Genomic DNA, 17,527 nt, shown 5'->3' with positions numbered 1-17,527 from the left:
TGCCTAGGACCACACTGTCTTTATTTATCTCAGCGGTTACTTGGATATCTGCCATGTCATATTTCTACCTGGGCAGCCTGCCTGTCTCCCTCTCACTCTCAAGGTGAGAAGCGTCATACCAGAACGAACTGACCCAAACCTCCCACGTCCTTTTAATACTGCTCATACTCCGTCCATCTCTCTTTCCTTTCCTGCACCCTAACTGTGCACACTCCCTCTTTTTTCCTCCTCATCTGCAGACTCCCTTTCGTTCCCTTCTGAGTCCATCTCTGGCAGTTACTCTTCTGGAGAGTTATTCAATTCTGACACATACTGTAAATGTATATTCATGGAGTACTAACAACGTGCCATTCTAGCTTACCTCCATAGCTTTTCACAGTAAGAAATAGAGGGAGATGCATTCAGTGCTTGTGTTGGAGATGAAAATGACAGCCCACTCATACAGCATAAGAAAATYATACTGTTATTGTTTTGCTCAATGRARKKGSMAAWTAAATCTGTTTTTGAATCTTCTTTCTCAACATCTCTCTCAAGGTTTGATAACATTTATGTAACATCAYGCTTCGATTAACACAGATTAACAGCAAAAAGAAAAGGCGAATTGCGTTATTCCCTTGTAATTTAAATAATTTATTTACCACTAGAGTACAACAACAATAATGTGTTACAATACATCATAGTGGGTCAACAACAACAAAAACATAATCATCATAAACAACAACAACGAAAAATAATAGCTCTATCATGACAATATTGGTGCCTCGCTCCTCTTCCTGGTTTTCCAGGAAGTCCACTGGCGCGGTTGCCCAAAGGTGGGTGGGGTTAGGAGCGGGGTAGTGTCACCTACACTTCCTGCTCTGAGTCACATCATCAACACTCCTCATTTAATAAGGGGGAAGTAACGACTATTAAAAAATACAAAAATAAAAAACTGAATCAAAATAGCGTCAGTGCAATTCTTCGTGTCCAACTATTTTTATTCCTACAAAGGACAAAAACCTATGACTGAATAATGGCTTTACACTTTGAGGGAGGCGGGCGAGACAAAGCTTTTCGGATGCAAATGAGCAGATACAACGCCGGTGTCCATAACAACTGCACACCTGTAAATATGACCTTTTGACCTCTGACCTAAAGTAACCTCAGACCTAATGGAATGGTCACAATGGTTCATGGATAATCTCTGAACCAGGTCACATCTACTGTCCATTCTCACCTATCGTATCCCTTCTCTCTAATTGTCACCACAACACTACTATACCTCCCTAACTAACATACTTCCACATTCCCATACCACTGCATCATATAGACAACGACAGCCCTGTTCTACTCAGAACGATCCAACATACCCACAGAAATCTTAAACGTGTGTTTATGATGACATACCTTGTGTGGTTGATGGAATCACTGTTGGGCTCCCTAAAGCATTCAAGATTCAATGCACAAGGGAAACAGAGCTCAACATTACGTTGGGACACTTTTCTTGTTTCGTTTTTTTTGTTATCAAAATGTCAGGACTGTTCATTCCAGCAGAGATTGAATATGTTGCCTGCTGCAGGGTTTGGGATGGGTGTGTGTGTGTGTTCTTTATGAGTATGCCTGTGTGAGGATGAGTCTGTTGAAAAGGTAGGCATGCTAGGTGTGTTTATTTTATTTTGTTCTCTGTCTCTCTCTTACAGTCTCCTCGCCTCTTTCTGCCTTAAGTGGCTGTTACAGCACATATAAACAGCATATGGGACGCGATTATAACATTACTATGTTATAACATATTAGTAAACTGACATTGGGAAGTGGATTCATCCACCACGCGTTGGGTGCTAACCGTAAAACACTGGATATTAAATAGGCAATACAATTATCAAAAATCTAAACAAAATATAAAATTACAATAGTTTCAAAGGGATGCAAAACGAGACAAACAAAATCAAGGAGATGGCTTGCTTTGAATGTTGAAACCGGGGGGCGGTCGCCTTTGTTTCTCAGACGTATTATTTCACATATAGACACGTATACTTTTTTTCCAGTGTTTGCCGTACTCTTGCGTCTTTGTGTGACAAGTGTGTGAGGTGAGGCATGTTAACAGGGCCTTTCTAAACACAAAAACACAGGCACGCCTGTACAAAAGCCACAGCTGTGTGTGTGTGTGTGTGTGTGTGCACATGCGTGTGTGTGTGTGTGTGTGTGTGTGTGTGTGTGTGCATGGTTGTTTCGGGAGACATGTTTTCTGTACCTAGATCTGCTCAGCACCTTTTCCACTTGTGCTTGTAGGAGATCAAATATGTCTGTACAATAGTGCAGGAAAGTAATAGTGTGACTGACTGTGTGAATGAACAGTATGTGTTTGTTGATGAATGTGTGTATGTGTATATGTACAGTATGTGTATTTGTGTGTGTGTGTACATGTGTGTGTACATGTGGGTGTGACTGAATGTGTGTGTACCCAAGTGTGTGTGTGTGTGTGTGTGTGACTGAATATGCACACGTGTATGAATGTGTATGACTGAATGTGTGTGTATGCACATGTGTGTTGCCTTGTAACAGTTCCTAGCTGCACTTGCAGGACTTGACGATCATGTTGGAGAGCTGCTCTATCTTGGGGGTCTTGCCGATGTAGTAGAGGATGGTGAGAGGTTCMAGATCCTGAGACACACAGCAGGGCGAWGCYGAYGCCTCYGGGTTGATGGTGTTGTACAGRCCTAGCACCTGAAGCGAAGAATCACACACAGAGATCARGTATGAGGCTTGATGTTGACAAAGGCAATGGTCTTTGACCAGTGCTGCTTGCAAACTATGAAAAAACTAAAAAAGAGGAATGAGACGATCTACAGAAGAACTCCACTCCACAACGCTGCCACAATGATCGCTACGCCACACTGCTACTCTCACCACTTCTCTACTACCACTCTGACCTCTGCTGGCTCTAAACCAATCCCTTTGGATTATTTAACCTTTGACCCTTGACTTCTCACCTTGGAATGCTGGGTGTCAGCGCTCCATAGATAGGGACAGGCCCCGGCGCAGAAATTAGCATTGTAGCCCTTGGGCTCGTGGATCCACCTCCAGCCCAGATCCTTCTTGAAGTCGATGTAGAGCGACCGCAAGCAGCAGTTATCCTGGACATTTCTGTGCGTAGGAAGACAGAGAGAGTTAGGAGTGAGGGATGGATACGGTTCTGTGGGAGCCACACGTGTGTGTGTAAGAGAGAGTGAATACATGCAGAGCTGTGAGCAGAGAGAGTTCTGCAATAAGAACAACTGCCAAGTGTGTGTGTGTCACTGAGAGGGTGAGCTGCTGACAGAGAAGCTAACTATTTACTAGGTGTGTACAGTATCTATTAGCTGTGAGTGTGCATGCTCACATGCTTCTGTGTGTGTGTGTGTGTGTTGAGTTCCCGCCAGCAGAGTGGTGTCGGGGTCATGTGAGGATCAGTGGGGTCAGTAGGGGTCATTATGGGTCAGTACCTGGAGCAGAAGGCAGCGTCCAGGGCTCGTTTGGAGCGGTGGCTCTTGTGCTGGGACTCCAGGCGGTAGGAGGGCAGCAGCATCATGAGCAGGTGTGGAGCCTGGGCGCTGTGGCGCCGCTTCCTATACACCTTCAGGTCTCCGCTGTGGTGGAGGCTGTCATCTATACCTGTCAATCACACACATACACATTATCAAAATCCATCATGTTCATACAATGTCAAATCAAGTCAGGGGAAATCAAGTGTGACATTTTAAAGTGGAAATGACACATTTTTTAAAAGCTTTTTAAAACCCTTTGGAATATACTACAATTTGCATTTCCTGCTGTGCAGGAAAATTCTCTGCGACAACGGAGTGATCAAATTAAGATAGAACATCTGTGTAGGACCCATAGGGCTCTGGTCAAAAGTAGTACACTATATAGTGACTAGTGTGCCATTTGGGACACACTCATCTGTACCAGTGAATCACACAAACTGCATATCTGCTACTTACTGCACTTCTTATTTACCCTTGCCAAAAACATTGTTGCATAACTATTCATGTCAGTTAGCTACATGTGAATGAAAGTAAAATACAATGTACTTATCTCTGCAGGAAATGCAAACTGTAGTGTTCAAGGCTTCTAAAGTTTTTCATTTCCACTCAAAAATGTCAGACTTGATTTTCCCGATTGAAAAATGTATCATCCCCTTCAAAAAATGTCCATAATAATTCACATTTCCTTTTACTGCAGGATTATTTTCCTGCTGTGAGAAACTAGTCAAATTAAGATAGCATCTGTATGCCTGTAGAGTAACACACATATACTGTCCAATACATACCTGCAAAGCGGGTTTCCAGCTCCTCACTCTTATTGGGGATGATGTAGTTGTTTGAGGGCACAAACGTGCAGCACGGACAATGCAAGCTGATCTTGAATCCACTGTTTCTGTCTGGGGGGGAAAAAATAGACAGGATTGTTCATATACAGCAGACCAATGAGATTTCAGCATCATGTATGATCAGTGTCAGTATAGGAAGTCAAAACCTCTGCATCCTACCTCTGTGAAGCAACCATTCACTGACTGCCTCTGTCACGTCAAAAGACAACCACTCCCCCTCTGTGCGCGTGCGCACCACCTTGCTGTCAATGTAGCGCTGCGTCGGGGACGCCAGGTCCTTGTGACTCAAAATCTGTGGAAACAACACATGTCCTACGTATGAGAACAACCTGGAGGGAAATTCTGGTAAGAGTCCCAGAAGTCGCTCCTGGTTCAGTTACTCGGGTCTAGTAGTGGTCCCCCCCAGTCTCCAAGACTGCTCTCTCCCTGATCGGTTGAGCAGGTCTAGGAGGAGCCGAGCTGGGCCGGAAACAGATGCCGGACAGAGCGTTGTTATTCTGCTGTCCTTCATAACCATGTATTTATGTTGGCCATGCTCTCCTTAATGTGAGAAACACTGCTCCTCTACTCCACCACTGTCTGCTACACCACTGAGATCTACTGCTGCTACAGGCAAGCCTGACGAGAGAAGCGAGAGAGGGAGGGAGAAGAGGTAGGGGAAAGGCGAGAGAGAGGCAGAGTGAGAGTGAGAGAAAAAAGGAAAGAGAGGTTGAGACTAGTCACAATCTCTGAAAAGTAAGCCTACAGAGACTGGGGCCAATTGCTTACAAACCCTTGAGATGAGAGACAGACATGGGGGCCCATCTACCTGGATGGTCACTTACTTCAACATAGCCCTGGATATCTTTCCTCTAGGCCCTGGCTAGTCTTCACTAGGCCCTGGTGAGTGAACCATCTCAGGGCCCGATCACTCCTCAACAGTCATGGCAAAGGGAGAACCTTCCTAGTAGTTAATGTATAGTAACACTGTATCTCTGAGACATACATCATCATGTATCGGCTCAATTCCACTCTGTATCTGAATGTGTGTGGAACTACACACGTCAGTGTAATGTTTTGGGTGTCCAGTTCATGTAGAGCACGACTTGAATGTATTACTGAAGGTTATCAGTTGATCTCCTTGGAGAAACTCCCTGGTTGCACCGGCTCTATCTGTCCTCCCTCATATGCTTTCAATCGCCTGTGTTCGTGTGAGAAAATCCTCCATGTTGAGCTGTGTTTAGGCCACCTGTCATTCCCCTGGCTGGACATAAACACTACCACGCCCTGAGAATAGGCTGGTGCCGGCGGTCCTGCACCGTGTGGAGGCAGTAGACGCTGGGCCGGAGCGCAGCCCCCGGAGTCTCAGCACCGGGTCTAAATCACCGCTTTGCATTCCACACTCCTCTCTCCACTCACAAATAACGCTGGACTGATCCATCTGCCGCCCGGCTCCCGACACTACTGACTCACACATTTCTAACAGGCCCACGCTGAACTTCATAATGTGTGTGTGTGTGTGTGTGTGCACGCATGTACACTCAAGTATGGCATATAGTCATTTAGTGGTAAGCATTTAGTCATCTATTTCATACTGGTCTGAAGTGGTAAAACTTATTTTTTTGTATTCGTAGTATATTTAGTATAACTTATAGTATAAGTTATATAACTTATTCGTAGTATATTTGTGGAATACCACCATAGTATCATTCATGCTGTGTCAGGTGTGCTAATAGTGCTAATTATTTATATTTGTCAAATGGCAGCCAAGCATCGATGATCATGTCACCAGAATAAGACCCTCAATGTTTATTGGAAAGGAGCATCAAGCTCATCACATTGCACTTTCACAAACCTGTGAAGTTCATCATCATTTATTTAATCTGTAACCTAATGACTCCGGTTCTATTTTGTGGGTTTTTCTTCTGAACTGGGGCCATGAKTAAGAGGGACGGCCGGGGGCATACGTATTGTGCCGCTAGAGGTGAAATTCTTGGACCGGTGCAAGACAGACGAAAGCGAAAGCATTTGCCAAGAATGTTTTCATTAATCAAGAACGAAAGTCAAAATTGGGGAGAAACCGATCAAAATTGGGGAGAAAAAGGAGGTTCAAAATGTTTTTACTAAGAAAGTAAAAAAAGGTTGGATGGAAACGTGGTAAGAGATGAGGACAGAAGGGAGGTTTACCTGGTACAGTTCAATCCTCTGTTCAGACACGCGGGCCTTGGGGTTCTGGAGGCGGAAGACGCGTAGCTCAGCCTTGACCAGGTTCGAGGCATTCTTCTCCATGGAGGTCACGTCGAAGGTGAGCCGTCTGTAGTACGGGTTGTAGTGCGTGGGAGAGATAACATCTGAAACACAGGAAGGAGGACGGAGGACGGAGTTTAGCAACACGACTGACGATTTTGTTTATGTGTGTAAAGACAAGACCAAAAATCCAAATGTGATGGCTGACAGGGTGGAAATTCTTCCCTACTTTTACTCTTCTCCACTCACTGTGTTCAGTTGAGAGGTCATAAAAAGACAAAGAATGGTCAAATCCTCATCGTTTCTCTATGAGAAACCACAGCAGTTATCAAAATGGCTCACCCACCAGATTAGAATTGATGCCATTCGCTCACTTGCAATGTTAAGACACACACATCTCCCTGTCTCTCGCGAGGGTCACTTGGGGGTAATGCTGCAGTTCATATGGTTCCTATAGGAACCCGGTACTATSRTAACRCTCACTGAATACTCCCGAACATGTGTGTAGCTCTGTGTAASTATCTGATAYGGGAYCTGCACAGTAGTACTGTAACRCTCACACACAACTCAAAACCATGTGTGGTGGAAGCGTGTGTTTGACAGAAGCTTACACAGTRGAACCGGGTGACACACTTARCAYTGACAACMCTGTGTGTAGTGGTGCGCCTGACAGCCGYGCTTGGGCGCAGAAAGTAAYGCAACACACGTAATGYTGGGAACCATGTGTGCGGTGGTGTGTGTTTGACAGTTCCCTACACCRCGGTGTATTAGGAGGCCCGGAGCCTTAAATTGATGGCTGCAACGTTAGGCAGAAGCCCAGGATTAGCCAGCCACCATGGTTTGTTTAAAGAGAGTATACAACCGCAACGACCATCAAGACAGGAGGGAGAGAAGGGGGAGAGAAACTGCTAAGCAGTTGTAGTTGGAGCCAGACCTTAAAGGACAACTACAGCCAAAATAGCATTTACTCAACACTGAGATAAATTAGTTGAATTATAATAGCTTGTGTGTGTGCGGTTTGTGTCAGTGTTAAACACAAAGCTGTGACAATGCTCTTGTGTAATGTGACCTTTGACCTTCTTAGTGAGATACCCATTCAGGTCTCTCACAGGCACCTACCAAATACCCGTCCCAGGGTCATGTTTCAGAGCAGATCCTGTCTTTTTTTTAATCAGCCTATCAATCTTTTGTCTCTCTCTCATTTTGTCTCTCTCTGTGTTGCGCCAGTGACCAATGGTCTGGGCGCGCCAACACTAACCCTTCTCTGTGTGACCAGAGAGTCAGATGAGCCAAGACTAACTACGCTCTTGCTCGCTTCCTTCCCATCYGTCAACAGAGAAAGTCACACYTCCAAGTCCCAATGGGCCAGYTTAAGGCRGTGTGTAACTTCTWCACAGCAGYGCTGCCTCATGAATGAKGMCGCTGTGCTTAACACAACACTGGCCGCATTGACTGAGGGCACAGGAAATAGTGCAGCTGGACTAACCACAATGAACACACACTCACCTAATGTACAGGTCTGGATATCCATTCGCACACATACAATCTATTTGCATACACTTCAAACAGACATATACTACCAGTCAAAAGTTTTAGGCCACCTACTCGTTCAAGGGTTTTTCTTTATTTTGACTATTTTCTACATTGTAGAATAATAGTGAACACAGCAAAACGATGAAATAACACATATGGAGTCCTGTAGTAACTAAAAAAGTGTTAAACAAATATACTATATATTTGAGATTYTTCAAATAGCCACCCCTTTTGCCTTGATGACAGCTTTGCACACTCTTGGCATTATCTCAACCAGCTTCATGAGGTAGTCACCTGGAATGCATTTAAATTAACTGTTGTGCCTTCTTAAAATTGTATTTGTGGAATTTCTTTCCATCTTAATGCATTTGAGCCAATCAGTTGTGTTGTGACAAGGTATGGGGGCATACAGAAGATACCCTATTTGGTAAAAGACCAAGTCCATATTATGGCAAGAAAAGCTCAAATAAGCAAAGAGAAACGATAGTCCATCATTACTTTAAGACATGAAGGTCAGTCAATAAGGAAAATTTCAAGAACTTTGAAAGTTTCTTCAAGTGCAGTTGCAAAAACCATCAAGCGCTATGATGAAACTGTCTCTCATGAGGACCACCACAGGAATGGATGACCCAGAATTACCTCCGCTGCAGAGGATAAGTTCATTAGAGTAACAGCCTAATAAATTGCAGCCCAAATAAATGCTTCACAGAGTTCAAGTAACAGACACATCTCAACATCAATTGTTCAGAGGAGACTGTGTGAATCAGACCTTCATGGTCGAATTGTTGCAAAGAAACCACTACTAAAAGACACCAATAAGAAGAAGAAACTTGCTTGGGCCAAGAAACACGAGCAATGGACATTAGACCGGTGGAAATGTGTTCTTTGGTCTGGAGTCCAAATTTGTGATTTTTGGTTCCAACCGCCGTGTCTTTGTGAGACGCGATGTGGGTGAATGGATGATGTGTATTTCCCACCGTAAAGCATGGAGGAGGAGGTGTTATGATGTGGGGGTGCTTTGCTGGTGACACTGTCTGTGATTTATTTAGAATTCAAGGCACACTTAACCAGCATGGCTACCACAGCATTCTGCCGCGATAYGCCATACCATCTGGTTTGGGCTTAGTGGGACAATCATTTGTTTTTCAATAGGACAATGACCCAAAACACCTCCAGGCTGTGTAAGGGTTATTTGACCAAGAAGGAGAGTGATGGAGTGCTGCATCAGATGACCTGGCTCCCACAATCACCCGACCTCAACCCAATTGAGATGGTTTGGGATGAGTCGGACCACAGAGTAAGGGAAAAGTGCTCAGCATATGTGGGAACTCCTTCAAGACTGTTGGAAAAGCATTCCAGGTGAAGCTGGTTGAGAGAATGCCAAGTGTGTGCAAAGCTGTCATCAAAGAAAAGGGTGACTATTTGAAGAATCTCAAATATGAAATATATTTTGATTTGTTTAACACTTTTTTGGTTACTACATGATTCCATATGTGTTATTTCATAGTGTTGATGTCTTCACTATTATTCTACAATGTAGAAAATAGTGAAAATAAAGAAAAACCCTTGAATGAGTAGGTGGTCTAAAACTTTTGACTGGTAGAGTACATACCTCACCCGACACGCCACAGCGAGTTTCTTCACGGTACCCAAACCAAAAACAGATTTAATGCATTGCTCAGTTATGTATAGAGCCATGTCATCGTGGAATGCTCTGCCACCAGATGTTACTCAAACAAAACGCCAATTTAGCTTAAAAAACTGATTAAAAATACATGGTGTATCACAGCACCTCCTCTTTCTAAAGATGCAATTTAACTGCACTGTATAYAAGAATATGAATATATGAATAGTGTGTAAATAGTATTTTTTGTTGTCTCCATGTGTCTTTCCTATATAACCTTTATTTAATACTTTTTTATATATATAATTTCATGTGATATCTTGTGTTGTTCTTGTCTATAACTGTTCTGTACTTCGTTGTGTATTTGTAAGTTTTATGGACCCCAGGAACAGTAGCTGCTGCATGTACAGTAACTAATGGGGATCGTAATAAAATAAACAAACACACGCAAGCACGCACACACACAAAGCTACTGTATATCCGTTATATACATATGGAATGCTCTTTCACACACAACTACTGCACAATAGGTCATTTTACTCAACAAAACATAAACAGTCAAGCAGACAGACACACAGACACAGACACAGACACACACACACACACAATACAGTAATACATCCTCCCTCAAGTCAACTGGGGAATTCTGGGTGACTCAATAAGCCAACCATTGGTTGACATGAGGTTCAGTGTGAGAGTGAGAGAGAGTCAGTCAGACCACGGTAACACCGATTTATACGAACGTGACAGCAAAATGATCCACCACAACTGGCGCCGCTGTGGTCTGTCTGTGTGCACTGCACCCGGGCTCATTCAGGGAATTGAGAAGCGGGGAGGCAGTGGTGATGTCACACACGGAACGGAACACACCAAGCGCAGGCTCATTGGGAGGGGGTGAGGAGGTTGGTTAGAGGGGTTGCACTATACTTTCACTAACCAGACCGAGGCCTCCGTTCCCTCTTTCCTCCCAGAGGGGAGCCTGATGTCACATGAGAGCTGTCACACACAGCGAATAGACAGCCCCCTGATCCCTCTAATCATTCCCTTCATTACTCATCACTTCCATGACATCACAGGCCAATGGCAAAATAGTCAGGCATGTGCTGCTGGGAGAAAAAGACTATACTGCCCCCATGTATATTCAGAAGCCAAGCAATGATTGTCATGGACTTTTCAAAAATAAACAACAAGCACATACTCTTTATATATTTATTTATTATCACATTTTTCAACCAGGCAAGTCAGTTGTGATGGCCTGGCAAGTCACACAAGCAACTGAGGGAGGAAAAAAACTAGGCCCATCTTTCAGGGATCACACTGTTTCATAATAATAAACCAGGAATTTCTTCCTGCGCTGGGAGGAATAAATTTGTCCTAGGATACTTCAAACATCAGCTTCCTTCCTGAGAGGAAAGAGAGGGCAGTGTGCTGGGCTTGGCTGGACTCTCTCTCCACCTTGTGCTGCTGACACAGTGTATTGCCATGGCAGGTTAAAGCAACACCAGTGGGTTGGTGTGGTTACAATGGCTGAGTTAGCTGGAAGAGGGTGCCTGTGACACCAGGGTTGTGGGGTTGGTTCTTGTATATTAGGCCACATCCAAGACTTAGACAATCTAATGTGCACTATTATAACATTTATTAATTACAAACTATATACAATGACTTCGGAAAGTATTCAGACCCCTTGACTTTTTCCACATTTTGTCATGTTTTTCCTTATTCTAAAATTGATTAAATAAATACAAATACTGAGCAATCTACACACAATACCCCATTATGACAAAGCGAAAACAGGTTTTTAGAAATGTTTGTACATTTCTTACAATGACAAACAGAAATACCTTACTTACATAAGTATTCAGACCCTTTACCATGAGACTCGAAATTGAGCTCAGGTGCATCCTGTTTCCTCAATCATTCTTAAATGGAAGAAGTTTGGAACCACCAAGACTCTTCCTAGAGCTGGCCAAACTGAGCAATCGTGGGTAGAAGGGCCTTGGTCAGGTATATGACCAAGAACCTGATGGTCACTCTGACAGAGCTCTAGAGTTCCTCTGTGGAGATGGGAGAACCTTCCAGAAGGACAACCATCTCTGCAGCACTCCACCAATCAGGCCTTTATGTTAGAGTGCCCAGACGGAAGCTACTCCTCAGTAAAAGGCACATGACAGCCCGCTTGGAGTTTGCCAAAAGGCACCTAAAGACTCTCAGACCATGAGAAACAAGATGAGATTCATCTCTGGTCTGATGAAACCAAGATTCAACTCTTGGTCCTGAATTCCATGAGATAGCAAATGCTCAGGTTGCCCAGCCCGGCGGAGATACAATCTTCGGCAAAATCATTCGCAAGGAGATTCCTGCAAAAATATTATTTGAAGATGAAGCTGCGCATGTCTGGAGGAAACTTGGCACCAGCCCTACGGTGAAGCATGATGGTGGCAGCATCATGTTGTGTTGGTGTTTTTCAGCGTCAACGACTGGGAGACTAGTCCGGATCGGGGCAAAGATGAACGGAGCAAAGAACAGAGAGATCCTTTATGAAAATTTGCTCCAGGGCACTCAGGACCTCAGACTGGGGCGAAGGTTCACCTTCCAACAGGACAACGACACTAAGCACACAGACAAAACAAAGCAGGAGTGGCTTCGGGACAAGTCTCTGAATGTCCTTGAGTGGCCCAGCCTGGACTTGAATCTGATAGAACATCTCTGGAGAGACCTGAAAATAGCTGCGCACTGAGCAAAGGGTCTGAATACTTATGTAAATGTGATATTTCAGTTTATTTTTAATTTCTAAAAACCTGTTTTTGCTTTGCCATTATGTTATATTGTGTGCAGATTGATGAGGGGGAAAAAAACAATTCAATACATTTCAGAATAAGGCTGTAACTTAATAAAATAAGGCTAAAACCTAATAAAAAGTCAAGGGGTCTGAATACTTTCTGAAGGCACTGTATATACTTGCTCACCAAACATCTAATTCCAAAATCATGGGCACTAATAAGGAGTTGGTCCCCCTTTTTGCTGCTATAACAGCCTCCACTCTTCTGGGAAGTGTTTCCACTAGATGTTGGAACATTGCTGTGGGGACTTGATTCCATTCAGCCACAAGAGCATTAGTGAGGTTGGGTACTGATGTTGGGTGATTAGGCCTAGCTCGCAGTAGGTGTTCCAATTCATCCCAATGGGGTTGAGGTCAGGGCTTTGTGCAGGCCAGTCAAGTTCTTCCACACCGATCTTGACAAACCATTTCTGTGTGGACCTCGCCTTCGGCACAGGGGCATTGTCATGCTGAAACTGGAAAAGGCCTTCCCCAAACTGCTGCCACAAAGTTGGAAGCACAGAATCAACTAGAACGTCATTGTATGCTGTAGCATTAAGGTTTCCCTTCACTGGAACTAAGGGGCCCGAACCATGAAAAACAGCCCCAGACTATTATTCTTCCTCCACCAAACTTTACAGTTGGCACTATGCGTTCGGACAGGTAGCGTTCTCCTGGCATCCGCCAAACCCATATTCGTCCGTCGGACTGCCAGATGGTGAAGCATGATTCATCACTCGCGTTTCCACTGCTCCAGAGTCCAATGGCGGTGAGCTTTACACCACTCCAGCTGACGCATGGCATTGCGCATGGTGATCTTAGGCTTGTGTGTGGCTGCTCGGCAATGGAAACCCATTACATGACGCTCCCAACGAACAGTTCTTGTGCTGACGTTGCTTCCAGAGGCAGTTTGGAATTCGGTAGTGCGTGTCCAGCTACACCATGGTGCTACTCTAGAAGGTGCTGTTGAGGCTTCTGTAGACATTCATTGCAAAACAGTGAGTTTTATCAGTTATTTGGTGACGCGATTATATTTAGTATAGTTTTATCTCATATAAGGATAACTTGTTTAATGTTTCACTATTTACATTTCTATGAAATTCACTGAGTATGACGGTGCCCCCTGTCCTCCTCTGAAGAGCCTCCAGTAGCGTTCATCTTGGGGGAATTACATTAAATATGCATCTTTCCCACGGCTCCAGAGCCGGGAGGACTGTGAACTGCTCAATGTCTGCTGTGCAGTTATCTAAACAGCAGAGTCACAGGGACCTGTGCCAACCAATGCAACCCCTCCCAGCGTCCTTCACTCCTCACACTACCACTGACCTCCACTGACCCTACACACACTTCCTGCGCCCTGGCTCCACCCACTTGCTTCCTGTCCCCGGAGCGGTTCCAGAACTGCAGCCAGCATCATCTTTGTCCTTTAATGCACTCCAGACATGCAGGTTTTATACAGTACACCGTGGTGTGTGTGTGTGTGTGTGTGTGTGTGCGTGCGTGCGTGTGTGTGTGTGAGAAGTTAGACTAGCCTCCAGCTGCCCAAACTCTCTCAGTTTATACTGAAATGACACTAAAACTGGCCTTAATTGCAGACTGTTTGACAAAGAGCGATGTTTCAAGCTGTGTCTGGCTTCTACTTTACAGAGCGACATGAAGGAGATTTTATTTTATTTTTTTACATGAAAGGGACTTCATGGTGCTTGGCACAGCTCAGTGAAACACCTGCAGTGGGCAAACATTTGACCTTCGAGAAAGAAAAAAACAATTTAAGGCCAAACTGTTTAATTTGGAGTTGGTCTGCGCTGGTTTCGGCTGAGCCCACTGCTCCAGCAGTACTCGACTTTGACTCCTTTCGCTAATGGTTAGCCAATAAAAATGTCTGCACAGTTTTTACTTAGGATCTACACACTATATTCAAATCTCATTCAACAAGCTCTTTCGTCTCCTTAACTGAAGACAAGTAGATTTTCCTGCCCTCACTCCCTGATGATAAACAGTGCAAATCAGTGAAAAACAGCTGAAGTTAAAACGCCTAACTCACAAGGTTCTGCTCGGGAGAAAACTTGCCTGGTCCCAGATCTGTGTGTGCTGTCTTGCCAATTCCTATGATCATTGTCATGCCAAACATTTAGCATGACAACAACCAGAAGTTAGCTATGCAGCACAAGCAGATCTGGGACCAGGCTTAAAACTGCGGTTTCAATAAAAAACGGTGGTATTAGCACAGGCTATTAGGATTTCATAACAACACCTGCAAGTGTTTTTGCAGCTAAATTGGCACGGCGCATGCAAACACAGTCACACACACTCACTGGGGGATATTACAGGGTGTTTTGTGTAATATTAAAACATTTGAGTTGCCTGGAGACCTTTAGGGCATAACATGTGGCTTTAATCAAATATGACATTAAGTGGTATATATTTTATGAGGAGACATTCATTTTCTTCATTGTTGGAATGGTCCTACAAGCCATGAATTACGAGGAAAATATCAAAATGTTTGTTCAAATTCCCCAAAACGTCTGATTTATGACTTTGTAAAATTACCGGATGCAACTGTTTGCTACCTCAGAGTAATTTTTACCATTTGAAAATGGAAATTGAGACCAAATATTGGTTTGCAGGGCTGAGATATCCCAGGACAGACCGAAGGGAAAATGATTTGACCTACTTTGGAGCATTTCTCACTTCTGTAAGACATGCTCTCAGATTCCCCAGGCTTCCTCTATGCACGGACAGTCTGTTCTCTCTCACACACTCTGGACCGGCAAGTGGTACCGATGCACCGAGTCCGGAACCAACAGGACCCTGAACAGCTTCTACCAGGAGTAGCCATAAGACTGCTATGTAGGTAACTAAATAGCTACCTGGACTATCTCAGGACTTTACAGTGCGATCATTTTACTCACATATGTGCCTAAATATTTTTCTGTGCAACCTGGATTTTTTTATTATTTAGGAGCACCAGTGCGCCTAGAAAAATGTAGGATTCTAGCTTTATTACCTTAAATATTTATCATTGTGCTCCAACATTTATTTGTGCCAGCCTACATTTTTACACTTAGGCACACACGTGTTCCTTGTAAAGAAAAAGTCAGCATAGAGCCCTGTATCTGCATTTGACTCTCTTTGCACTAACTCTTTAGACTCATCACATACACTGCTGCAGTTACTGTTTATTATCAATCCTGTTGCCTAGTCACTACCTATATGTACTTAAAAGTGCATTCAGAAAGTATTCAGACCACTTGACTTTTTCCACATTTTGTTACGTTACAGCCTTATTCTAAAATGTATTAAATAGTTTTTCCCCCTCATCAATCTACACACAATGCACCAAATGTATTACAAAGACAAAACTGAAATATCACATTTACATAAGTATTCAGACCCTTTACTCAGTACTTTGTTGAAGAATCTTTGACAGCAATTGCAGCCTCGAGTCTTCTTGGGTATGACGCTACAAGCGTGGCACTCCTGTCATTGGGGAGTTTCTCCCATTCTTCTCTGCAGATCCTCTCAAGCTTTGTCAGGTTGGATGCGCAGCGTCGCTGAACAGCTATTTTCAGGTTTCTCCAGAGATGTTAGATCGGGTTCAAGTCTGGGCTCTGGCTGGGCCACTTAAGGACATTCAGAGACTTGTTCCGAAGCCACTTCTGTCGTTGTCCAGTTGGAAGGTGAACCTTCACCTCAGTCTGAGGTCCTAAGCGCTCTGGAGCAGATTATTATTATTTTTTTAAACTCTGTTTATTCCGTTTTACACACAAGACAACACAAAACAATATAAATAATATACTCAACTAGAAAAAATACAAATAAAAAATAATAGCTTTAAAGATACCGTACTTTAGACAAGTTAAACACACCGGGCAGAAGGCTACAAAGGTTAAAGGGCAATCTGTAGTACAGGGACAGAGCAGACACCTCACCATTGTTCCTGTAAACAGACAAGGGACAGGGGTGGAGAAATGCAGCCACTCACAGACAGTTATGGCCACAGACCGACCATCCACTGGACCAAAAACAAAGTTGACAATGCTTTAAAAAATATATATTTAATTTTTTATTTTATGTAAGCGTGAACAAAATAAAAATAAAAACAGGGCAAAACAAGCTCACATTTTAGTCTCTGACCGGGCAAGATAAACAGGGCATCCGCAGGTCACAATCAATAAGCACATCATCAACCTTAATGCCCCCCCCCCCAAAAAAAAAAACACAAAGAAATGCTCATCCAGCCCTTAAGTCACAGGGGAGTCAAATACAGACATATTATTGCTTTAATATGAATGCCATTAGAGATGGACTCTTTAAAGTAAGACCGGAATGGAGCCCAAGCCTCATGAAACAGTTTGGGGTTCCCACGTGTATTGAATAAAAAAAAATCTAGTTTCAGAGAGCACAACACATCTCTCACCCAATATTTATAAGATGGGGGAACTGCCATCTTCCAGTTCTGGAGTATTAGTCATCTAGCTAAAAGAGTTGTATAAGCAACAGTGTCCAACTGAATTCTTGACAGGGGGGCACCTATGGGCATTACTCCAAAAAGTGATGTAAGGTGAGACGGCTCTATAACAGTGTCATATATATCAGAGAAACATTTAAATATGAATTCCCAGAAACCTGACCTTTTGTGACAGCCCCAAAACATATGATACAGTGTGGTTGGTTCCATTTTACATCGGACACAGGTACGATCAAAATCTGAGAATATTCTTCCTAGTTTGGCCCCGGATCAGTGGATACGGTGAACCACAATGAATTGAATGAGGCTGTGTCTAGTGCTAAAAGAGGACGAATTCACTTTGTGCAGCACAGATTCCCAGGTGTCTTCCCCAAGTCCTTCCCCCAAATCCTTTTCCCATCGAGTCTTTAAAGGCACCAAAGGAGGGTTCTGTAAGTCATGAATGATTGCATATACATCTGAAATTGCGCCCCTAGGAAGTTTGTTCAGCTCAAAGATGCTCTCTAC

At 43.7% G+C, this 17,527-nt stretch overlaps 1 protein-coding gene across 1 annotated transcript in view; it reads right to left on the bottom strand.

Moving 5' to 3' along the window:
- Positions 1–614: 614 nt before the first annotated feature.
- The window catches only part of LOC111965309 (transforming growth factor beta-2 proprotein), a 31,852-nt gene continuing 14,939 nt past the window's right edge, over positions 615–17,527 (bottom strand). The window contains exons 2-7 of the mRNA XM_023989396.3: positions 6,515–6,678; positions 4,508–4,640; positions 4,289–4,399; positions 3,462–3,630; positions 2,970–3,123; positions 615–2,703 (exon numbers count right to left, since the gene is read on the bottom strand). Of these exons, the coding sequence (XP_023845164.2) occupies positions 2,545–2,703; positions 2,970–3,123; positions 3,462–3,630; positions 4,289–4,399; positions 4,508–4,640; positions 6,515–6,678 (890 nt within the window). The 3' untranslated portion in view covers positions 615–2,544. The remainder of the gene's footprint in view (positions 2,704–2,969; positions 3,124–3,461; positions 3,631–4,288; positions 4,400–4,507; positions 4,641–6,514; positions 6,679–17,527) is intronic.

Source organism: Salvelinus sp. IW2-2015, unplaced genomic scaffold, assembly GCF_002910315.2.
Source record: "Salvelinus sp. IW2-2015 unplaced genomic scaffold, ASM291031v2 Un_scaffold1069, whole genome shotgun sequence".
NCBI classification, from domain to species: Eukaryota; Metazoa; Chordata; class Actinopteri; order Salmoniformes; family Salmonidae; genus Salvelinus; species Salvelinus sp. IW2-2015.
The sequence above is the reverse complement of the archived record's forward strand: the minus strand, read 5'-3'. Positions and strand labels throughout refer to the sequence as shown.